This window comes from Bos mutus, chromosome 8 (genome assembly GCF_027580195.1).
Source record: "Bos mutus isolate GX-2022 chromosome 8, NWIPB_WYAK_1.1, whole genome shotgun sequence".
In the NCBI taxonomy this organism is placed as follows: domain Eukaryota; kingdom Metazoa; phylum Chordata; class Mammalia; order Artiodactyla; family Bovidae; genus Bos; species Bos mutus.
The window spans coordinates 14,373,581-14,399,560 of NC_091624.1; the positions used below are offsets into that span (position 1 = coordinate 14,373,581).

At 40.7% G+C, this 25,980-nt stretch overlaps 1 protein-coding gene across 2 annotated transcripts in view; it reads left to right on the forward strand.

Annotated features, from left to right (window-relative positions):
• The window catches only part of CTNNAL1 (catenin alpha like 1), a 58,225-nt gene that overhangs the window by 2,583 nt on the left and 29,662 nt on the right, over positions 1-25,980 (forward strand). For both annotated transcript variants that reach the window (XM_070375156.1, XM_070375157.1), the window contains exons 2-7: positions 6,833-7,022; positions 14,166-14,353; positions 16,059-16,178; positions 18,575-18,664; positions 19,694-19,864; positions 24,335-24,535. In XM_070375156.1, coding sequence (XP_070231257.1) covers positions 6,833-7,022; positions 14,166-14,353; positions 16,059-16,178; positions 18,575-18,664; positions 19,694-19,864; positions 24,335-24,535 — 960 coding nt within the window. The remainder of the gene's footprint in view (positions 1-6,832; positions 7,023-14,165; positions 14,354-16,058; positions 16,179-18,574; positions 18,665-19,693; positions 19,865-24,334; positions 24,536-25,980) is intronic.

Genomic DNA, 25,980 nt, shown 5'->3' on the forward strand with positions numbered 1-25,980 from the left:
GCTTAAAATCAAGAAATATCTATAGCATGGGCAAAACACTCACAAAGCAGAAGTGTGGAATGTGATTTAGAATGATTTTTATGTTTTAGTGAGTATTAGTGGATTCGAGTGAAGCTCTCTAGAAAACTCATGTCCAGGAGTCTCATCTTTCTAAGGATGCTGCATAATATTATTCAACTCATGTTTTACCACCGTATCCATTAGACTAGTTTAAGGTTTTTAGGCAAGCATTTGTTGTAAGCTTTCTAGTTACTACTCTTCGAGGGGCTTGTGGGAGATAGGACAGGTACAGAATAGCACGTGGCAAGTGTCAGATGAACATCATCAATAGTAAATGCTCTAAGAGCTCAGAGCAGGTGTGGATGAGTCAGCAGCGATACCTTAGAGGAGATAGGGTCTGAGGTGAGCAAGTAGGGCTATTCTTGTACAGTTGAGTCAGTTTTAAGCAGTTTCTACTCAGATCATTTAACCTCTTCTGGCTCTAAGTAAAAAGTTCTGGACTACTGGTCTTTTTCTAGGAATGTGAAGTTACATCAATATTAGACAAATGTACCTGTATAATTTTCCTCATCACATATTAGAAAAGATACTGTTCTTTTCAGTGGATGCAGGAAAAAAAGTGAAAGTGAAGTCGCTCTGTCATGTCCGACTCTTTGGGACCCTGTGGATTGTAGCCCGCCAGGCTCCTCTGTCCATGGAATTCTCCAGGCAAGAATACTGGAGTGGGTTGCCATTTCCTTCTCCAGGGGATCTTCCTGACCCAGGGATTGAACCTGGGTCTCCTGCATTGCAGGCAGACTCTTTACCCTTTGAGCCACCAGGGAAGTATTCGGTTAAATTCAACTCCTCATCGTGATAAAGAGCGCATAACAAACTAGTAATAGAAGTTGTTGTTCAGTCACTCAGTCGTGTCCAACTTGTGATCCCATGAACTGCAGCATGCCAGGCTTCCCTGTCCTTCACCATTTCCTGGAGCTTGCTCAAACTATGTCCATTGAGTCGGTGATGCCATCCAACCGTCTCATCCTCTGTTGTCCGCTTCTCCTCCTGCCTTTAATCTTTCCCAGCATCAGGGTCTTTTCTAAGGAGTTGGCTCTTCGCATCAGGTGCCAAAGTAATGTAGCTTCAGCATCAGTCCTTCCAATGAATATTCAGGGTTGATTTCCTTTAGGATTGACTGGTTTGATCTTGTAGTCCAAGGGACTCTAGAGTTTTCTCCAGCATCACAGCTCAAAAGCATCAATTCTTCCGCGTTTAGCCTTCCTTAGGGTCCAACTCTCATGTCCATATATGACTACTGGAAAAACCATAGCTTTGACTAGATGGATCTTTGTTGGCAATGTCTCTGCTTTTTAAAAAGCAATGTCTCTGCTTTTTAATATACTGTCTAGGTTTGTAATAGCTTTTCTTCCAAGGAGCAAGCGTCTTTTAATTTCATGGCTGCAGTCACCATCTGTAGCGATTTTGGAGCCCAAGAATATAAAGTCTATCACTATTTCCATTGTTTCTCCATCTGTTTAACGTCATAGCAACAAGTCAAATTTAAAATAAACATTTCCTTAGAGAAATGGAGTCTACAAATAAATTTAAAAAATTTAGAGGTTTAGTAAGTTCACTCAGTGTAAGAGTTTAAGTCAGTTGCACTTTGCTCTGCATTAATAACAGAAAAGTAGTCCTAAAAAATGATACCAGTTATAAATCAACTCATACTCCATTAAAAATTTGTTTAAATTTTTAAATACCAGTTAGAATAAAAATGAAAGCAAAATATGTGTATATATGTGTCTAGTAAAAGAGTTGCTAAGCTTTGTGGGGAATTTTATGAGAAGGCCAAAGTAGAGCTAAATAAATCGGAAAGAAGTACCATGTTCTTGGCTAGATTGACTTGATGTCATGGGCATATCGATTTTCCCTGTGCCAAGTCGCTTCAGTCATGTCAGACTCTTTGCAAACTCATGGACTGTAGCCCATCCAGCTCCTCTGTCCATAGGATTTCTCAGGTAAGAATATTGGAGTGGGTTGCCATTTCCTCCTCCAGGGGATCTTCCTGACCCAGAGATTGAACCTGAGTCTCCCGCATTGCAGGCAGATTCTTTACTATCTCAGCCAGCAGGGAAGCTCCCAATTTTCCCTATTGATATGTAAATTTAATGTGATTCCAATGAACATTTCATTGGAATTTTTTTAGTAGAATTTGATAAAAGTAATACTAAAATTTATATGAAAGAATATCAGAATACCAAGAATATCAGAATACCAAGAATATCAGAAGAGAAACAAGGTGGGTGGAGTTGCTCTACCAGATTTCAAGTCTTATAAAGCTAGAGTAATTAAGACAATGTGGGTTTAACAGAAATGGACAAAGAGCCTAGTGAAACGGAATAGAGAACTTAGGAACAATCACACATATATGGAAACTTGATAATTCACAGAATGGGCACTTCTTGTCAGTAGGAAAAGGAAGAATTTTTTTAAAAATGAGGATAATTGGTTATCTAAATAGAAACACATGATATTGCATCTCTGTCTCACAGTATATACAGAAACAGTTCCAAATGGATTAAAAATATCAATATGGAAGTAAAAACTTACTTTTAGGCAAAAAAAATTGGGCAATATTTTCCCCTTTCCTCGGTGGGAAAGGAATTCTTAATAGACCGAAAGTGAAGATTAATATATTTGCTCCATTAAAATGAAGAATCTTTGTTCGTCAGAATTGAAAGGATAAGCCATAAAGCAAGAGAATATGATTGCAACAGAAATAACCACCAAATGATTGTAGCACCCAAAATAAATAAAGGACTCCAATGAATCAAAAATAAGATTACCCATTAAAAATTGGTAAAATAAATAGTCATGTTGTAGAAGAGGAAACAGATGGCTAACACATATGTGAAAAGATGCTCAACTTTATTAGAAACCAGTGAAGTACAAGTTAAAACCACAGTGAGCACAAGCATTGGAATGGGGAGCTAATGGAAATGTCAGCAGTACAACCATTTTGGAAAACAATTTGATGTAATATATTAAAGTTGACAGTGGGTATTACCTACGCCCAGTAATTTCGCTCTTAAATCCACACCCCAGGAGAAAATCCTGCACGTGTGTTAGAGACATAGTTTGGAATGTTGATAGTCAGTTTGCTTCTAATGGCTCCAAACTGAAAACTACCCAAACGTCTTTTAGCAGCAAAGCTGTTTAAATGAAGAGTGCTAGGTTCATAAAATGAGACACTGCTGCAGCGGTTAAATGGATGAGCCACGGCTATAATTATCAGTCTGGATGAATCTCCAATGTTAAGGAGAGAAAATTAAAAGGTTCAAAGCAGGCACAACAAAACCATGTATCATTTAAGGATATAACAGAGGTGCAATCGTTATAATAAGGGGAGGATGAGCACAAAATTAGGACAGTGGTTTCTTTTGGCCGGTGAGGGGGTGATCTGGAAAGTGAGGGACCCATAGGGCACCTGGATTTTCAGAGGTGCTGGTAGTGCTTTCTGAAGGTTGGTGGTAGGTGTGTTTTGCCTTCCTGTCATTTCTTTAAATGATACAAATATCTGTTATATACACTCATTTGTTGTATGTTTTGTAATTCAGACAGTTTTTTTACATGCCCTGGGCTAAGTCCCAAGCACAGTTCCTGCAGAGCGGCACCCACCTTCTTTAATAATCACTTTATTCTTCCTGTCAAAACTCCCACTCCCAGTCTTACAATGCTTTTATCCAAGGAAGGGAAGAGGGAAATCTGCCACACAGCCCCACCCTAGCCTGGAATGTTATTCTACCACCCACCAGTCTTTTCCTGTCTTTGATAGATTTACTCTACTCACCATTACACAGAGGCTTGAAATCTCTAGGGTAGCTCCCCTGTCTTCTCGCTTCTCACTGCACTGTCCTGGAAGCTTTCAGGATCGATGGTCTCACCAAGTTGGAGATGCACTGAGTCCATATGGGGAGCTCTGCTGATCTGTGTATGTGAATATTGGTGTTTTTAATGCAAAGGTAAAACACAGAAATGGTGTATAAAGTGAGTGAAAGAGCCCCTTTTTCTCCTTTTAAAGACCTCAGCGTGATTCAGCGTGCTTTCTTCTATATTGGTTTCTATAGCAGATTAGTCAATTTTTATATGTAGTGATTTTGATTGTTTACTAGTGAGTTAAGCCCAGAGATGAACTTCTCTGTCCTGGGCTGACTCCCTTGTTTTTCAGGTCTCAAGGAATTAAGACTTTGTTCTGTTTTCTGGCCTACTGCCAGGCTTGTTTTTTTTTTTTCCTTCCTGGATCTTCACCTCTTTTCTTATCTTCCCACAAAATAAACTAAGATAATCCATTTCAATCAAGAGATTAGTGTCAGTTATTCTAGAAAATAAGATAGCATCACAAACATGAGGAAAGAACAGAGATTCTAGAAATGTAAATTGGATAACATCTAATCATTATGTGGAAGTGTTAGTGACTCAGTCATGTCTGACTCTGTGACCCCATGGACTGTAGCCCACCAGGCTCCTCTGTCCATGGAGTTCTCCAGGCAAGATTACTGGAGTGGGTACCATTCCCTTCTCCAGGAGATCTTTCTGACCCTGGGATCCAACCCAGGTGTCCTGCATTGCAGGCAGTTTCCGGGTGGCTCACATGGTAAAGAATCTGCCTGCAACGCAGGAGACCCGGGTTGGATCCCTGAGTTGGGAAACTCCCCTGGAGGGGCATGGCTAACCACTCCAGCATTCTTGCCTCAAGTGTCCCATGGACAGAGGAGCTTGATGGGCTACAGTCCATGGGGTCGAAAAGTGTCAGACAGGACTGAAGTGACTTAGCATGCAGTCATTATGTAATGTTTACTAAACACCAGACACTCTTGTAAGCGTTTATTTACCATGTGGGTCTCTCCTCCATGATTTGGTAGCTGGTTTTCTTCCGCAGTGATTGATCCCAGAGAGAGAGAGAGAAATGTAAGTCACAATGTGTATTAATACTTACTCTCAGAGGCACATCCTTGCTTCTACTTTATTCTATTGGTTAGAGGTGGGTCACTAATTTCATCTCACTTAAGAGGAGAGAAATGAAGCTTGAAAGGAGAAATATTGAAGAACTGGAGCACACATTTTAAAACCACTAACCACAATCCTCAAAAATTGTTCAGTGACTTTCTGTCATGCACAGAGTCAAATACAAACTCTTTATTGCAATTCACAGCCTTGCAATAAAGGCTGGTCCCTGCCTACCTGTTGGATATTGGTTTTACACTTGTCCTCTTGCCCACTATTCTTTACCCACTTCTGGCCTTACTTTATTCTTTGGAAAAAAAAAAAAAAAGAACAGTCTCATACTGAAGGATGCCCCTTCTTTTCTTCCCTTATTTTTCTTAAACAGTTATTTCTTCTCCCTGCAACACTTTATCGCCTGATGTTTACTGGCCTCTCTACTTGATATCATTTAGATCACAGTTTAAATATCACTTCTTTGTAGAAGGAAGGTCAACTAATCTCAGGTAGCTACACAGATACTTTCTGTCACATTGTCTTATTTTAATGTTTTGCATAGCATTTACGTTAGCTTCTTTAACCCATTTGTGTGATTATTGTGTCTCCCCTCACTCCACTAGAATGTAAGCTCCATGAGATTGTGGGCCTTTCCTTTCTTGTTCATTGCTGTTTCATCACTGTCTAGGATTTTATTTGGCAAATGATAGGTGTTCAACAAATACATTGTGTACAATTGAATTATTGTTACCTGGTTAGACTGTAAACAGAATGAGGGCAGGATTGTGTTCGTCCTGCTCAGTGATGTATCCTCAGGATCTGGACTCTAGAACATTTTCAAAATTTGAAAAACAGTATGAGAGATGAGGAAATTTAGAGAGATTTTTAAGTAAATTTCCCTAGGTCATTTAGCTAGGAATGGCAGAGCCAAGCTTTAGGCCTAAAGCCAAGCTTTAAGGCCTTTCTGACTTAAAACTATTAATACCATAACACACAAAGTGCTTGCCACATAGTAGCTGATCAAAGAGCAAGCCTCTTCCTCTTAATTCTCTATTCTGACCTTTGTTAATGTATTATAGAAATCATTTCAAAGTTATACACAGTGGACATGTACCATTTGGGATTTACATTTTTCATGTAACATTCTTTAAATATCTTTATATGTCAGTATAGTTCATGTACTAATTTTCCTGGACATTTTGAAGATTTATATTTGTTTCAAACAGCTTAACTTTTCACCTTTTATATTTTATTTCAGGGCCTGGAGTCAAGTGTTAAAGCTCTTGGTATTTTATTTACTTTGAGTCTACAACAAACCTTGGCGAACTATAAAACATAGATTACATTGGTCCTTCTCAAGTGTCTGGTTGTTTCCGTAGCATCTGTGGTTCACATAGCGTTTTGTACAGCCTACACGCTGCTAGGCAGCAGAGTGCAGCGCCTGGCGAACAACATGCTGTCTCTACTCTCACAGCAGCCCGAGTCACGGTCGAAGAATCTAGACCTGACGTGCTTTGGTTTCCTGTGGATTCTTTGAATGTAAGAATCCACCCTCTTCTACTTTTCTCCTGTCTTTATGATTTGTTGATCTGTCTGGAGGGTTTACAGAAATGTGTGCCCTGATAACCCCCTCAGGTAAATCTGGAGTTGTTAGTAAAGGAAACGTTGACCTCAGGAGAGATGCAAGGTGTTTGCTGCTTGTCTCTGGGTTGAAGCATTAAAGCTGTCAATTAATTGAGTTTATTAGGCTAGTGCAGTATGCTGGGCTTAATTTTCTTGGTCTTTGTGATATCGCTTTAAAAAAAGTACTGAGATAAACTTTAAGCAGTTTGCTTTTATCTTTTACTTTTAGATCACCACACTTATTAATCATAAAGATAATACCAAAAAGTCTGATAAAACTCTGCAAGCAATTCAGCGTGTAGGACAAGCCGTCAACTTGGCAGTTGGAAGATTTGTTAAAGTGGGGGAAGCTATAGCCAATGAAAACTGGGACTTGAAAGAAGAAATAAATATTGCCTGTATTGAAGCTAAACAAGCAGGTATGTTGAAGCCTGTTTATACCAATTTTATTGCTTTGGATATCATGACAAATGATTGTGTCGTGTTGAGTAAAGATGTGTACTGCCTTTTAACCTTTTAGTACAGATGTGTAGGTCATTAAAGCCCTGGATTAGCTTCCAGGAATATTGAATGTCTCTTGGATCAAGTCCTGAGTCTGCGTCGTGGACTGTCCTCACTGGGCAGGGCAGAAGCCCACGTGGACTGTCCTCACCGGGCGGGGCAGAAGCCCACCGCCTGTATGTACGTGTGCAGTCAGTCACATCCAGCTCTTTGCAGACCCGTGGACTGTAGCCCACCAGGTTCCTCTGTCTGTGGAATTTTCCAGGAAGAATACTGGAGTGGGTTGCCTACTCCAGGGGATCTTCCCGATCCAGGGATCAAACCCACATCCCTTGTGTCTCCTGCATTGGCAAGTGGTTTCTTTACCACCCTTGCCATCAGCCATTGAGCGTGAGAGGTGTAGAGAATGTGAGGCATAGACTCTGCCATCAAGGAGCATGGTAGCCTATTTACCACTATATGGAAAATGGAAAATAAAAGTAAGCACCTTCCTGTGTCTACAGGAGACAAATCTGATTTCAGATTTCCTGATGTCTCAGAAGTCTCTATAACTGGTGGCATAGAAGCTTGGGAGAACTGGGGAGTTTTGCTGCATACAAATAGTTTTGTTGAGTATCATTTATCCACTTATTCTTTAAATAAATATTTACTGAGTGCTGGCCATATGCCAGGCATTCTTCTAGACCAAAGGGATATAGCTACATAGAAGTCAATAAAAATCTGTCTTTATGGAGCTTGTATTCTATAGAGGGAGACACAAATAAATGAACAAATAGATAAGTGCCCAGTGGCAGGTAGTGATAGTTATGGAAAAGATAATAAGGCAGCATAAGGAATCAAGATTGCCGGGAGAAATATCAGTAACCTCAGATACGCAGATGACACCACCCTTATGGCAGAAAGTGAAGAGGAACTAAAGTGAAAGAGGAGAGTGAAAAAGTTGGCTTAAAGCTCAACATTCAGAAAACTAAGATCATGGCATCCGGTCCCATCATTTCATGGCAAATAGACGGGGAAACAGTGGAAACAGTGTCAGACTTTATTTTTTTGGGCTCCAAAATCACTGCAGATGGTGATTGTAGCCATTAAATTTAAAGACACTCCTTGGAAGGAAAGTTGTGACCAACCTAGATAGCATATTGAAAAGCAGAGATATTACTTTGCCAACAAAGGTCTGTCTAGTCAAGGCTATGGTTTTTCCAGTGGTCATGTATGGATGTGAGAGTTGGACTGTGAAGAAAGCTCAGCGCCAAAGAATTGATGCTTTTGAACTGTGGTGTTGGAGAAGACTCTTGAGAGTCCCTTGGACTGCAAGGAGATCCAACCAGTCCATCCTAAAGGAGATCAGTCCTGGGTGTTCATTGGAAGGACTGATGCTAAAGCTGAAACTCCAGTACTTTGGCCACCTCATGCAAAGAGTTAACTCATTTGAAAAGACCCTGATGCTGGGAGGGATTGGGGCAGGAGGAGAAGTGGACGACAGAGGATGAGATGACTGGATGGCATCACTGACTCGATGGATATGAGTTTGAGTGAATTCTGGGAGTCAGTGATGGACAGGGAGGCCTGGCATGCTGTGATTCATGGGGTTGCAAAGTGTCAGGCATGACTGAGCGACTGAACTGAACTGAAGGGTTAGGAGACCAAAGAAAGTTTCTTTTAGGAAGACCAGCAGGGTTTCTCAGTTGTGATGCTGTTTTAGGCTGGATAATTATTTGTTGGGGTTGGGGGCTGCCCTGTGCATTGTAGAATCCCCAGCCACTACCTATTGGATGTCAGAAAATCCCTTCTTCAGCCATTGAGGCAACCAAAAATGTCTCAACATTCCCAAATGTCCTTTGAGGGATCAAAATGGCCCTGAATTGAGAACTACTGAAATGAGAACTACTGAAACAGGGTGAGAGGAAATCTCTCTAAGGGAGTAACATAGGAGCAGAGACAGCACTGAAATGAGGAACCCAGCTATATTAGTATCTGGGGGAAGGACTTTCCTAACCAGGAGTAGAGTGAGAACAGGTATGACTTTCTAGGCAAAGATAGGTACTTTGGACTGTTTTCTCAGCATCTTGGGGCTAGTGGAAGGTTTGGTGCAGGGTAGTGACACAAATTCATTTATAGTTTTAAAGGATCCCTGGTGGCTTCTGTACAGAGAATAGATTTTAGGAGTTAGGAGAGTGAAGCCAGAGACCAGTTAGGAGGCTGTGATAGATGATGGTGACTTAGGCCCAGTGATAGCATTTGAGGTGGTGCAAAGCAGTTGCATTTGGTTATGTTGGAAAGGTGGAGCTGGTAGGTTTTGCTGATAGTTTGGATGTGGGATGTGCTGCGATCCATGGGAAGAGGGGTCATGGACAACTCCAAGTTTAGCGGGTAGATGATGGCACTATTAATTGAGGTGGGTCCATTCTGAAAGAGATCAGCCCTGGGATTTCTTTGGAAGGAATGATGCTAAAGCTGAAACTCCAGTACTTTGGCCACCTCATGCGAAGAGTTGACTCATTGGAAAAGACTCTGATGCTGGGAGGGATTGGGGGCAGGAGGAGAAGGGGACGACAGAGGATGAGATGGCTGGATGGCATCACCGACTCGATGGACGTGAGTCTGAGTGAACTCCGGGAGTTGGTGATGGACAGGGAGGCCTGGCGTGCTGCAATTCATGGGGTCGCAAAGAGTCAGACACGACTGAGCGACTGAACTCTGAGGGAGAAGCAGGTATATTTGGAGTGTCATTGTGGGGGAACGGAGTGGGTGAGATAAGGGCAAGTAATGTGAAGGGGCCAGCCAGATGATACATGCCCGAATGGTACATGAATGGCTTCAGGTACTGTTCTGTACTTGATAGATTGAGGATTTGGGGCCAGATGAAAGACAGTAGTTTTATGTTAGAAATCTTTCTGGTTGCATGGGGGAAATGAACAAATGAGGGATGATTGAGAGAGGGTTGAGACTAAAGGCAGAGAGATTAATATGGAGTTGATAACGCTTTTCTGTTGTACCAGGCTGAATCAAGACAGTGTCTTAGGGGTATAAAAAGCAGAAAAAGTACACTAAATAGTCACTAGGTGATTAAATGATAGAATTTGGTTATTGATTAAAGCAAAGGGAGGATTCTGAGTTTGGGTTTCTAGTCACTCACTAGGATATGTCAATAGAATAGGAATGAGATGGCCTTAGTCTATTCATAATTTATGTTTTGCCTCATATTAAGAGAGATTTAAGGAAATTTCCTTGTGGTCCAGTGGGTAGGACTCATGCTTTCACTGCCATGGCCCAGGATCAATCCTTGATTGGGGAACTAAGATCCTGAAAGCTGTGAGGTTTAGCCAAAAAAAAAAAAGAGATGTAAAAGAGTTACAATTAAATATATGATTAATAAACCCATTAAAATAGGAGATGTATATAAGTGTACTAGAAATGAATTGGCCAACATTGTTACTCCAATTAAACATGAAATTTGTCTTTCTGCTTCCTGAAAAGCTAGACAAAAAATGTGGGAAAGAAATGGTTATTTAATTCTCATTGTTTGTCGGAAGGAAACAAACCAGCTCGTCAAGAGGAGAGAGGCTTTTTTCCAGGAACTAAATTGTATGGGCACTTACACAACAGACATTATTACATAATGCAATGGACAGTTCTTCACATTATTGTTTCTTAAGCGAATCCTTAATTAAAGCAAGAGTAAGGATTTTTAAATGAAACGGCAGTCCGAGTCCTCACCTTATTGGCTTCCTAGCATGCCACTGTGCTCTAAGTGTTGGAGGAATGAGGACGTGCACACCTACCCCAGCTCCAGCAGACTGTGCAGCCCTGAAAGTCCTGTAAGCTGAGGAGCTCCGTGCAGGCATATTTGGGAAGCTGTCTGGTGTCATGGTCTCCACATGTTCTCTCTTACGTGCAGTGTCCTTTTCCTTCTTGAGAACTGCCTCTTAAAGTCACTCAGATAAAAGGATGAGAATGGTCATTTGAGGAACATAGTCTCAGTTTTCTCGTCTATAAAATGGGGATATTGTTAGTGTTTATAGAAGTGTTTTGATATAATGCATGTGTGCATTTAACACATAGAAAGTGCTCAGTAAATATTGGTTGTCATTGTAATTATTAGTTTTAACTTTTCTTGTGTTGAGCTTTTGCATTATAGTTTTGCTTTTTTCTAGTTTGGGGTATAATCGACATACAGCATTACACTAGTGTCAGGTATTCAATGTAATGATTTTTTCTTGTAGAGACCTTAAGATTTACTCTGTAACACCTTTCAAATATGCAATACAATATTATTAACTATGGATGCTAGTCTGTACATTTATATACCCATGTCTTATTTATTTTATAGCTAGAAGTTTATACCTTTTGACTCCACCCATTTCATCAACCCCTACCCCTCCCCCCACTGTTTTTACTTTTTACTTGGCTTCTAGTCAAGCTTTACATTTTCTATGGGTGCTCAATAAATATTTGTAGTTGACTGACTTCAGAGTTTTTGCTTTAAGACAAAACACTAACACATCTAACAAGTTAAAAAAAGTGACAACCATGAATCTATGGGGCAACTTTGTGCCTTTTCCAAGGAACTAATTTCAGAGTAGTCAATACTTGGAACAACTCTATAATGTTAAGGAAGCGTTTAACTTTGTTGGTACAGCTAACCAAATGTTACCATCTTGCAAACTTCAGGCTGAATGCCTGAGGTTTAGTCAGAAAAAGGAAGGTTAAAAGATGCTATAATGCGCAAGCTCGTATATTTGATGATTGAGAACTGCTGGAAAAAGGAAAATTTTCCAGGGTGCAGAGAAAACATTTTTATACTACTTGCTATTGCAAAGTGATACTGTCCCTCCAACTCCTTTTTCTGTACATTCAAGTTTAATTCTAGCCTTTCTTTTCTCTTTATATTTTGCTGTATAATCTTTGTTTTGGTTACCTATTGCGGTGTAACATATTAACCCAAACTTAGCAACTTAAAGCCACAAACATCTCTTCCCTCACTAGTTTCTGAAGGTCAGAAATCAAGGAGTAGCTTAACCAGCTGGTTCTGGGTCTGTGTCTCTCATGAGATTGCACGCAGGGTGTTGGCTGGACCTGCAGTTGTCTGAGCATTTGGCTGGACTGCAGGATCTGCTTTCAAGCTCCGCCTCCTGATGATTGGCAGGCTTCACATTTTTGCCAACTGTTGACCAGAGGGCGCAGTTTCGCCCCATATGTACCTGTCTGTGGTAGTGGCTACATACAGCATGGTAACAGCTTTCCTCAGATGGGGAGAGAAACCAAGATATCAACCTCATCGTCTTTAACAACATGACCTTGGCAATGACATACAATCACTTCTGCCATGCCAACCCTGGTACGACGAGGTAACACAAGGATGAAAATATCAGGAGGTGGGGACCATTGGGAGCCACCTTGGAGACTGGCTACCCCAGATTTCATCTGTTAGTGGAACTCCAGCTGTGGTCCTGATATGTAACCATTCCTTATGTAGTGGCTTATCTTTTGCGTTTTCCTGTGTCGTATCAGGTTCCTATTGTCTGAAACTAGATTTATCATCTCCCTTCCCATGCCCTACTGACTTTTTTAAGCGACTTGGGTTTACAACCTTGAAGCCATTTTTTTCACTTTTCCTTTCCGTCTTATCAGTTGTTAAGGTCCTGATTTTGTATTTTCTTAACTCAGTGTCTCTCAAATCGTCTTTTTTTTTTATATTCCTATGGCTGTCATCCTGGTAAGATCCTTACCACTTCACATCCACAATTAAGATAGCTGCGTGATTAGTAGCCTGGCTCTGAATCTCTCCTTTCCAGTCCATTTTATATGCTTCTATCTAATCTTCCTGAATCCTGACTTCATTACATCATATGTGATATATCTGTTAAAATTCAGGTAATTTTTCTCGAGGTCCTTAACCTCTTGGGAGTATGTAATAGTATTGACAGGAGGGCTTATATGAGAAAAATTGATCCATTATGGACTCAGATTTATTTAGGACTTGAAAAATGATCTTGAACATTACAAGATGATGAAAAGCTTATTAAAAAAAATCTATTTAATTAAAAAGTAAGGTTTGAGAAACTACAGTTTGATTTGGGGGGATAAGAAATATTTGAATTGTTTTATTGATGGATAATTGCTACTACAGAAATTAAAATATTTTCATAGCAATAGTGAAGAAGAGACTTTTTCTAGAGGTGGGGAGTTGGTTTGATAGAATGGCTTATGCTGGGCATCATGAAAAGTGTATATTCAGACAGCACGCCTGAGGGCCAGCCTGGGACATGAGTTCTTAGGAGGAACAGTTTTGTTTTGCCACCAGAGCCCAGGCTGACCAGCAGATGAACTCGCTTATTGTTTCCCTCTGCCTACTGAGGGCTGATTTTTCTAGTTCCCCTTGTCACTGAGGATGCCTCCCGTTTGGTGCCCAAAACTTTGTCTTCTCTCCCTGGTTGTCTGGAAAAAACCTCGCCCCTTCAGATTGTGAAGACAGGCAGTGACGCCTTCTCCCCTGTAACCACCAAGCCCCCAATGTCTATTCCCTCAGTTCAGTTCAGTTTAGTCGCTCAGTCAGAACTCTTTGTGACCCCATGAACCACAGCATGTTGGGCCTCCCTGTCCATCACCAACTCCTGAAGTTTGCGCAAACTCATGTCCATTGAGTCGGTGATGGCATCCAACCACCTCTGTCCCCTCCCCCCTGGGCAAACCCTGGGCAGCTGTTTACTGCTCCGCTTTTAGGTTCTTTGGTTATTGGCTCTCGGGATCGCTCTCACTTAGTCTTTTAGAACAGGCTTTGGGGATCATGTAGTTTGCATACCACTGGAAACAAAAGTTATGATATTTTTCAAACTCGCTGAAGGCAACAGTTTTTCACAGTTCTTAGGAGTGTGCCATTGTTATGCCTTTAGGGATCCTTGTATGATAATCTTTGGGCTCATCAAGGAGCTATTTCTTATTCCTGAAATCGAGTTTCTACCCGCTGAGCACATTACCTTAAAGTCTGGATTTTAATTTGTGTATCTTATTCCCAGTTTAATTTCCCCCCTCCCCCACCCCACCACCACCTTTCTTCTTAGGAGAAACAATCGCAGCACTTACAGATGTGAGCAGCCTGAATCGCCCAGAATCAGATGGCCAGATCACAATTTTTACAGATAAAACAGGAGTCATAAAGGCTGCAAGATTACTGCTTTCTTCAGTGACAAGAGTGTTGCTACTGGCAGACCGAGTAGTCATTAAGCAAATAATAAGATCGAGAAATAAGGTACTTACCTTTCTGATGTTTCTACTTGTATCTTTCAGGGTTGTTCAGAAAGTTGTTTTTTAAGTTCATTGCAAGTAATTTGGCAATGTTTGTCTATTTTGTTTATTATTCTAATTGTCTACAGTTTAAAAGTGGTGTTTCATCTATACATATAATTCCTAAATGTGTGCACTGGACCTAAATTTTTGGTTACAAATAACATTTCTTCTCAGAAAGCCATTATCTGCTTGTTGAGGTTTATTGGTGAAAACTTTTGATTTGGGATAAAAACAAATTTGGGATAAAAAGTCAAGTACCATGACAATGTATGTAGTGGAAACCTACCTGATGAAAATACTGAATTCCTCAGTACCTCCCCCCACCAAGGCAGATAGAACAATTTTTATGCTTAAGAAAATGCCTGGGTGGGAGGGAGGCTTAAGAGGGAGGGGTTATTTATATACTTATAGCTGATTCATGTTGTTGTACAGCAGAAACTAACACAACATTGTAAAGCAATTATCCTCCAATTAAAAAAGAAAAAGCTCAGTCACCTGAAATCACAATTATGCACATTATAAAATTGCTGTATGCAGAGTTTCTAAATATTACTGAATAATCACAAAATTTAAAGAACAGATTTTGACTCTCCCAGTCTAGACCTCTTCTGTGGCTGTTATGTCTCCATCAACTAACTGGGAGCCAGGGTGTGTATGGATACAATCACTTTTTTCCCTGGATAATCCCTGAGGCAGGGAGAACAGTCAGCCAGGGAAGGGACCCTCCCACTGGTTTGAAGACAAGACTACCTGGAAAAGTGTAAGATTAAAGAGAAAACGAATTTAGAGAGGTGGATCGGGAAGTGCTAGAGGAATAAGAAAAACCTTCCTCTCTCTGGAAGACAGAGGTTTTGTTCAGTGGTGGGATCTGCCTTATCTGCCGTAGTCGCCTGGACTTCCTGAGCTGCCAGGGCCCATTAACATGCCAAACATCTATCATAGCCTCATTAAAAATAAGTACACACAGGATATCTGTGTTTTCTTTACCTATCTTGGTCTGACTAAAACTAATCCAGTACTGTTATTTCAGAGAAAAGAATTTGAAAATATGTTTCACATCTATTTACTTTATTTCTGATATCAAGAAAATACATAACACTGTCTGTTGGCTGTATTACAAACATGCCATCTATCCACCCCTGGCTGCCCAAAACTTCTTGACAGTTATTCACCACAAGCAGTTTCTGACTGACTCAAACTTTTCCTGCTCTTGAAGTCCTCCATCTCCCTTCCTCTCCTCAGTCTTCCACCTTTCTGAGAAGGATGGGACTTCCCCAGCTCTGGTTCTCTGAACCTTAAAGCTTCTTGTATCATCTCATCCTCATCCCCGTCCTCGTTCTCTGAAGATTCGATCACCTTCGCCCTGCCCAGTTGCCACCTTCTCCAGACTTTGTTACATAAATGGGAGCTCTTGCATATTTAGTCATTTCATTTACTTTTTCCTTTAATTTTCAAGGAAGCCCACTTCCTACCCTAAAAAGAGATCATTCCCTAGATGACTAACTTTTGAACCCACTTCTCTGAGCCCCCCTCCTCTGTCTCCTCCGGGGACTCTCTCCCAACTTTCCTCTAGAATTCAGAATTCCTCTTTTGTTCCTCTGTTGCCTCAGGCTTGATGTCTTAGTCTCTTTCAATTTAAACCTGAAATAAAATAATCTCTTTTGCAGGTTCTTGCAACTATGGAAAGACTGGAGAAAGTGAATAGCTTTCAAGAGTTTGTCCAAATATTCAGTCAGTTTGGAAATGAAATGGTGGAGTTTGCGCATCTAACTGGAGATAGACAAAATGTATGTGTTTACCCTATTTACAAGTCTTGAGATACATGCATACTTTTCAGTTTGGTTAGAGATGTGATCTTTGTGGTCATTTGGATTGGTTGTCTTGCTTATTAAATCTATAATCTTGCTCTTAAAAGCCTTTCCTGAAGAAGCCGGGATAAAGTAAATAGATCTGTGTGTCTTTTGTTGCTCACAGATAATAGTTAAATATTTTCCCACCTCTCACACTGGGAAAGGTCATACTTGCCTTCAAGGCCCAGTTCAAGTACTTCCTCTTTTTACAGAATTTTCCATTTGACTCTTCTACAAGGGTTCAGGCAAATAAATGAGTCATCATACATATCCTGGTAATATTTTATTACATATCTCTGTTATTGTTCTTTGTGTAACTTGTTATATATTATTCTATTGTTACATCTTTATAATTGTTTTACATTAATAGTAATAACCCAAGCACTGGGTTATTGCATTGGCTATATGTTAGCTGATCTTGTTTGACTCTCAAAACAGCTGTGTAAGTAGGTATTGTTATTACTGTTTCACACATGAGGCTGAACTTCAGAGGATAATACACTTTGCTAAGGTGACTTTTCTAGCAGATTGAACTCAATTGTGTCTGATTCTAAAGCCTGTAGTTTTCAGCTGCACCATGATGTTGGTTCTTTGTAGTAGTGTTCCCCAGTTCAGACTGTAAGTTCTGAAGTTTAGGGGAGATAGAAGACCACATCGTATCCAGGATTGCCTTTCCTTGTTGGGGGACTTGTACATGATTTTATCATGTCAAGTTAAATATATAATTGACCTCTTCTTGAGATGCTCTGGTAGAGTCCTGTAGACTGGTTTTGGGTGTGAACTTTCCTGGTTTGTAGCTGGAGTTGAAAGATGGTTTTTGGCGTGAAAAGTGGCGGGCTGAATTATATGCTTCACTTAGTTCTTCTTGGACATCCGGGGTTAATGAGACCTCTGTTTTGTCCTGTGGACCAGCCCTCTAACAGATTGAGATGCCATCTTTTTGATCACTTGCTGTCACCTACAATATGTGGTGTAATGTATGGTTTACAAGTGTTGTGTATATACATTGGATGCCTTGTCATCTAGACCCACAGGGTTTTTTTTGCCAGAAGTCCCGTTCAGTATGTTAAAGACAAGGAATAGGTGGAAATTTTAGCAGTGACCTCAACTTTTATTTTTGATTGCTACTCCTGATAGGTGATAATCACATGCAGGACACAGACTTTGGAATGTTACCTTGTGATCTGAATTAGCTTGGGGTTTTGTGCAGTTTTTCATTTACTAGGTATAACTTTGTTTCCTATTAAAGAAAGCTGTGTTGAGATGCAAGTGAATGAGAGTGATATTATTGTAGAGATAACTTTACATCCACTCTAATTTATTAAATAAAAGGCAAACCATTTTCAAACTTTAGGTCTTTTTTATTTATAAGAAAAGACTTCATCCAGTTCGCAAATGAGAAAAAAAAACAACTATGAAAATTTTATGTAATCCAAATTTCAGTGTTTATAAGTAAAGTTATTATAACACAACTATATTGACTTGTTTATGTATTGTCTAAGCTAGCTTTTATACTACACTGGCAGAATTAAGTCATTGTTTCAGAGACCAAATGAACCAGAAAGTCTCAAAAACTTATTATCTGGCCTTTTATTGAAAATCTTTGCTGACCTCTGATTTAGATGGTTATAATCAAGCTATTATGAGAGTATTTGATTGTAGATTTAATCAGCAAGATTTGAGGACCCTCTGTGATAGCACACCTTCATATTGAAGGCTGTATGAAGAGAAACCAAATGAAAAAAACCAAAATACAGTGTCTACTTCAGAGTTTATATTCTAGTTGGGGAAAATTATATACCCAAGAAACATCTTAATATTTTAGAGCAGCATATAGGCTAACTTTAGGATTGAAAAAAAAAAAATTCACATTGAGATGAATAAGCACTTAGATGGGGTTAATCAGACATGGTTCCTGAAAGAGTTGACTTCTGAGTGTCTAATTTGAAGGAAATAATGGTCCACAAATGCTGAATAAATAAGTCACTTTTAATTAAGTAAAGCATGGGATGGCTGTTTGTGGTTGGGAGCGAAGTGTCCTCACCTGGGCACAGGAATGTCAGGTGTGCAGGCCACCAGAACGTGAGCCGCGTGACAGCTTATCCGCCTCACTTCCTGGCTCTGCCGCCCTGAGGGCAGCTGTTTCTACTCCGTCGTGTTAATGTATTTACACTGAAATGGTGACATTTTATTAAACTTTATTCTGTTTTTATTTTTCAAAAAGCAGTGTTAGTTAAATTGTTGAATATTGTTTTTCTTGAATAAATGGTTTCCCAAGAAATTGAGTTTTTTGCATGATCCTAGGCAGCTCAGTGGTTTTATTCCATTTTTAGGATTTGAAGGATGAAAAGAAAAAGGCAAAAATGGCAGCAGCTAGGTCAGTTCTTGAAAAGTGTACAATGATGCTGCTCACAGCTTCAAAGGTAAGAAAAGTTTTGTTTTACTATGTTGTAAGTTAATTAGAAACCCTAAATGCACATAATTTATATATATTTCACTTTTTAAAAAGATGAAAGTGATAAATTGGAATATAGGCTATAGTAGTCAAATTTCAGTTATTCTTTAAGAAGAAAGTTAACTTCCATCCCTGGTCCAAACATCAGGTAATCTGTGAGTCAGCTTTGATTGAGCAGCTAAGCAGAAAATGGCTTATTAGGTGCTGCAAATGGAGGCCAGTCACACAGGGTCAGTGCCTGCATGGCCTGCACTATCTCGCTGGGGAGCCCGCACACATGCTCTAGAAAAACTAGGCGAGTTGGAATCTGTTAAGTAACAGTGGAGTATTAAGTCAGCCCTTAGTTTGTTTATTCTGTAATTTCATACCTCTCAGTCCTTATTCTGCTTTTTGCAAAATTGTCAATCAAGAGCTTGTAATTCCATACAGCAGTAGGCCAGCAAATTGGTACAATTCAAGAGTGCACTGCTGAACATCTCATTAGCACTTTGTGGGAATTGCCTTTTCTGCTCAGAACATTGCTTCCGTGCTAGGATCACTGCAGGCACAGAAACAGGCTTCCCTGGAGCCTGCGTGGAAGGCCCTGTTCACAGCTGGGCCCTGGAGTAGTTTTTTGAAAATCAAAGATGCCTCCACAGTCATAAAACATCTGTCCATTTGTCCTCATTCTTCTTTTTAGCTCTTGCACATATTAGGCAACATTTTAAGTTTTAATCATGATGAAGATATAGGGTTTTTTTTTTTTTCCCCAACAATTTTAAGTAAGCATGTTAAAGTCTAAAGATGCAGTTTTGTACCCTGCCTGTTTCACTTAAACTTGCTATTACTCTTTACTCATCCTGCTTCCACCTTTAGTGAGGAGAAGCGCTGGGTGAGCCAGGGACACAGGAGATTTTGGTAAAGAACCATTTTTATTAGCATGGCATGTTCTCTGTAAGATTTTGTGTATTATGATATGGGTCAAATCTTACCATAAAATTTTTCAATTGTTTCAAAGACTTGTCTCAGGCATCCCAACTGTGAGTCAGCACATAAAAACAAAGAAGGAGTATTTGACCGGATGAAAGTGGCATTGGATAAGGTCATTGAAATTGTAACCGAATGCAAACCAAACGGAGAGAGTGACATTTCATCTATCAGTGTTTTTACTGGGATTAAGGAATTCAAGGTAAGAATACAGAGAGTATATTTTGTTTTTTTCTTGCCATTTCAAAGAAACATTATAAATAATACTCATACTTCTGTATGGTATTTTAGAATACAGACGCTTCACAAAGCAAGATATTTGTCTTTAAAACAATGCTATAGTATACAAGGAAGTTCCCTTTTGGGCCAGATGGTAAAGAATCTGCCTGCAATACAAGAGACCCAGGTTTGATTCCTTGGTTGGGAAGATTACCTGGAGAAGGGAATGGCTACCCACTGCAGTATTCTTGCCTGGAGAATTCCATGGATAGAGGAGCCTGGCGATCTATAGTCCATGGGGTCACAAAGAGTCAGACACGACTGAGTTACTAACACACTTATAGGGTATAAACTTAATATTCAGTAACATAAGGCTTAGTGCAGTTTGTACAGAGAATACCAGTGTGGGGTTATGGTAGTTACCCTGGCCATGTTTAGCTGTATGGTTTAGCTGTAGCCTTCTGTCCTCTGTTCAGAACGGCTTTCCCTTCACAGTCTGTAGAGCAGTACCATACCATCCGCATCTGATGACAGACAGTAAATCAATTCTGGAATTCCTGCTCTTCCCTGTGCTATAGAATTGATACTTTGAGACTGTAGTGATAGCAGTAGTATTAATTATAATTAAAATTTTTAATGAACAATAATGCATACTAACATTTATCAAGCACTTACTCTGTGCCCATCCTAAATGCTTTAAATATGTGCATGTGTACATCACACAAGAATATTATTATTATGGCATTGTACTGTTGAGACTGAGAAACAGAAATTAAATAACTTGCAAGCTACAAAGTGCCAGAGTTAGGATTTGAAAGTCAGCAGCCTGACCCCAGAATCCCCATCTGCCCTAAATGAGTTTTAGGGCAGAACTCATTGCACGTCAGAGAGGTGGTGACAAGCACTCTTTGGTAGGTGCAGTGCCTAGTCGGGAAAACCCTAGGAAGTCATCTAATCAGATCAGATCAGTCGCTCAGTCGTGTCCGACTCTTTGCGACCCTATGAATCGCAGCATGCCAGGCTTCCCTGTCCATCACCAACTCCCGGAGTTCACTAAGACTCACGTCCATCGAGTCAGTGATGCCATCCAGCCATCTCATCCTTTGTTGTCCCCTTCTCCTCCTGCCCCCAATCCCTCCCAGCATCAGAGTCTTTTCCAATGAGTCAACTCTTCGCATGAGGTGGCCAAAGTACTGGAATTTTAGCTTTAGCATCATTCCTTCCAAAGAACACCCAGGGCTGATCTCCTTCAGAATGGACTGGTTGGATCTCCTTGCAGTCCAAGGGACTCTCAAGAGTCTTCTCCAACACCACAGTTCAAAAGCATCAATTCTTCGGCGCTCAGCTTTCTTCACAGTCCAACTCTCACATCCATACATGACCACTGGAAAAACCATAGCCTTGACTAGACGGACCTTTGTTGGCAAAGTAATGTTTTTGCTTTTGAATATGCTATCTAGGTTGGTCATAACTTTCTTTCCAAGGAGTAAGCGTCTTTTAATTTCATGGCTGCAGTCACCATCTGCAGTGATTTTGGAGCTCAGAAAAATAAAGTCTGACGCTGTTTCCACTGTTTCCCCATCTATTTCCCATGAAGTGATGGGACCGGGTGCCATGATCTTCGTTTTCTGAATGTTGAGCTTTAAGCCAACTTTTACACTCTCCACTTTCACTTTCATCAAGAGGCTTTTTAGTTCCTCTTCACTTTCTGTCATAAGGGTGGTGTCATCTGCATAGCTGAGGTTATTGTTATTTCTCCCTGCAATCTTGATTCCAGCTTGTGCTTCTTCCAGCCCAGCGTTTCTCATGATGTACTCTGTATATAAGTTAAATAAACAGGGTGACAATATACAGCCTTGACGTACTCCTTTTCCTATTTGGAACCAGTCTGTTGTCCCATGTCCAGTTCTAACTGTTGCTTCCTGACCTGCATACAAATTTCTCAAGAGGCAGGTCAGGTGGTCTGGTATTCCCATCTCTTTCAGAATTTTCCACAGTTTATTGTGATCCACACAGTCAAAGGTTTTAGCATAGTCAATAAAGCAGAAATAGATGTTTTTCTGGAACTCTCTTGCTTTTTCCATGATCCAGTGGATGTTGGCAATTTGATCTCTGGTTCCTCTGCCTTTTCTAAAACCAGCTTGAACATCAGGAAGTTCACGGTTCACATATTGCTAAAGCCTGGCTTGGAGAATTTTGAGCATTACTTTACTAGTGTGTCTAATAGGCCTGTGTTATTTAATGGATGGGAAAACTTGGACCCTGAGAAGCTCTCTAATACGCTAAGGGTTACCTACGTCTCCAGCAGCCAGAACTGCAGCAGGAATGGTATTCTTTCCATTTTACTGGCACTTGGACTTTTTTTTTTTGGCTGAGCCACACAACACGTGGAATATTAGTTCCCTGACCAGGAATCAAAACTGTATCCCATTGGAAGCAGAGTCTTAACCTCTGGACCACCAGGGAAATCCTGCACTTTGACTTTTAATTGTGTAACGGTCGGACATGGGGTGAAAGAGAAAAATGGAACACTTGTTCTCAATATTTTCTCATTTGTTCTCTAAACTTCCCTTTTAGGTGAATATTATTGTACCCATGTTTTTGAGGAGGAAAGCTAATATGTGATAGAACCCTTGTTTAGAACCAGGACTCCGATCCCAGAGTCCATGACCTTTGGGTTTACACCTCTGGCTTTGTTTACATGCTGTCCGTCTTACCCCGTGTCTCTTCCTGAGAGGAAGGAAGCTCCAGGGACCAGCCATTCTTTCAGAGTCTTTATTACTGAAAGGAATCTTAGGGCTTATTTTTCTAATCCCTTGTTTTTGTTAAGGCCTAAAGGAGAGAGGTCAAAGGACCATTAGGGAAACCAGTCAATGTAAAGCCAGGTCTCTGGCCGCCGGGCACTACATTTCTGGTTCCGGGTTAACTAGACCAGTGTGGTACCTGTGGCTGCTGTTGACCTTTCACCAGCAGGCATTCTGCACAGAGAGCTGTTTTGAATACACTCTCTCTGTTGGTGGTGATCTTCTTTGCATCTGTAGAGGGAAACTGGATGTATTCATTACTTTGAATATATGGACAGATCTTATGAAAACCTGCAAATGAATGGCTTTCATAAAAATGCTACTGAGTTACTGTTTTAAAAGCCGTATATGATTCTCTTTAAAGGGAAAATAAAAAACCTTAAATGGTTTGTGGGCTGATTTTTATGTTGTAGTTATCTTTAAATCCTCAAATTCTCAGGTTCTCCTTGTCAGTTCCATACTTCAGTTTTATCTGTGTTCTTTCCTGGCTTAAAAAAACCAATCCTGTCTCCATAGGACAGAGTGATTACTGGAGATAACTTGGGCCGAGAGAAGGGGAAGCTATACTTCCCGGTAGCCTCTTGACCTTTCCAAATCTTGGTATTTGCATGGGTCCTGTTAAAAATGGGTCTTATAATAAGGATCAATTTGAAATAATTGTTGTGAAAAGACCTTGAAGTATGAAGCGATTGTATGTTATCTTTATCTGCACAAGAATTTTGCCCACAGTCGTGATCGTCACCACTTAGTGCCTCTTAGCCCAGGTTGTTGCTATGGGATATTTCAGGGGCTAGAGGTTGAAGGGCTAAGGCTGAAGTGGCATGGCACATCTCAGACAGCTGAGAGAGAGAAGGTTGCCCTAATGGGCATGTGTTCATCACACATTCAGGGAACTCTAAGCACAGGATGGCTGGAGTGAAAGGAGGTTTAGAAACTCAGAAAGGTGAGAGGGACTGTTGGAAAGACATAAAGACAAGACCCTGGAAGGGTTTGTGCTATGCGGTACAAGTCTGGGCTTGGTTTTATTGGTGGTGGGGAACCAATTAGAGGGAGGGGGCAATATCTGAAGGTATACATTTTAGGAAGATTATCCAGGCCCCCTGGTAGAGAATGTTTTGATCAGGGAGGTCTGATGGGGACATGAAACAAAATGTAGGGAGACCAGTTTCACTGAATTAATGAAGGGAAAATTGACGCCTTTCCCAGCTCTTACTGTACCCCACACCCTCCACACCCTTCCCCCTGGGCTCAACACATAGTCGTTTTTGGCTGTAACATCTTCCAGGACTTTGCCTTGGCATTTTCTCAGATAACAAATCCTTTATCTGGAGGTAGGTTCATTTTCCTACCAGTTGCTACATGATCACGTTCTTTCACTGACCGTATAGAAGTGTTTTGTTGACAGCTGTCGGAATGAAGCTCTGCACAGCTACTGTTGGCTCTTGAGCAACGTGGGCCCCCTGAATTTGTGGACAGTAAAGTTTGTTCACAAACTTCTGTTGGAGGTTTGTTGGAGGTTGTATTTCTCCTGAGCTTTCAGACAGGGAAAGAAATTGCAAGCTTCTTCTTGGGCCCTGGGAGGAGAGTACAGCACATCTGGGTAGGTGGGAATGTTGACTCCTGTGGATGTATATCCTTTTTGTTCTCAGATGAATATTGAAACTCTTCGGGAGAATCTTTGTTTTCAGTCAAAAGAGACTCTCTCAGCGATGCTGGAAGCTCTCTTGGAGCGCATGGAGGACTTCACTGATTGTGCCTACACCAGCCATGAGCACAGAGAACGCATCCTGGAACTGTCAGCTCAGGCGAGGATGGAATTGCAGCAGTTAGTTTCTGTGTGGATTCAAGCTGTAAGAACTTTATTTCATCAAAGTAAATCCTCTGTGACTGCTTTGCCCTAAAGTTCTGAGAGTTATGCGGGTACCGAATCATCAGGAGTGTGAATGTGGTCCAGAATGGGACAAGGGTATCGCATCCCTTTTCTGCCTCCTGCTTGACCATCCAACATTCACGCTACTTGACATCTCTCGGCCTGTTGTTTTTCACCCTGACCAGTTGGATTCTGAGTCACCCTCACTAGTTCACCCTGTTGTCCCCTCTCGTCCACCAAAATCACCTCTGGAAAATCCCTCCCAAAGTGCTTCTTCAGAGTAAAGATCAGAGTAGTAGAACCCCTACCTAGAGATTCTTGGGTCCTGAGTCTTACTGCTGGGTTCTTTCAGATGTGCACAGTTCTTAATTCTGAGGACACCTGATTTACAGACACAAGGATTTGGAAAACTCATGGAGGTTCAGATGCAAGGGTAGATCCAGCTGGCAGGTGAAAGATTTTTCACCCTGGCACAGATTCCTGGTCTCAGATTGGTGGGCAGCCACTTAAAAAGCCTTGAATAGGCTGCTGATGTGCTTCAACATGGAAGTTATGTTGAAGTATAACATAAGGCAGTATGCATCCAGTCTCTGACAGAGGGTGGATCACAGATTTGAAGGATAGAGCCCTGACTCATGTCTCTGGCACCATTTATTTGTTGCTTAGACCTAGGCTATGTCAAGAATGCATTTACCATGATTTACAGCATACAAATCTGGAAGTCATGGACATAAGCTCAGGCCGAAGATGAAGGGTGAAGGTGCCTGAGGACCCAGCAGTCTGCCTCCTTGTGAAGAGATGGGTTTATGAATGAAGACTGGGATAAGTCAGTGATTTCCCTCAGAATTTCTTGGCATCGGGTAAAATGATGTCAGGAATAAAAGCAGTATTTTGTGTTCAGCTTGACTTGAATTATCTATGTGGTATCTAATCTGAAGTGGAGATTGCTTCAGAGTTAAATTTTAAGCCCAACATGCAATATAAAGAGTTTCTGTGAGGAAACACTCTTTGCATTGGGAATCCAGTTCTATCAGTACTTAAATGTGCAGGTATCACCTTTCACATGTTTCACAGCACTTGGATCTCTGATTCTGTTGTTCATTCATTTACCCTTTTTAGCAGTTATTGCTCAGTGCCTTTTATATGCCAGGCATCAGAAATCTAAAGATGAATTAAATAAAATGTTTGCAAGAATTTTGCAGTGTAGAAAAATGTGAGAAGGTATGAGACAAGTCCAAAAAACTTTGTAAGTGTCCCAAGAGAAGGGACAGATCATATGTGGAGAGCGTTTGAAGGAGCAAGAGGAATCTAGAAGCTTCATGAAGAGATTGACATTTAGCTGGAATTTATTCATTCAAAGAATTGAATACCTGCTACCTTGCATTTGCTGTGCCAGGTATAATGCACTCATTGGTGAACAAAATA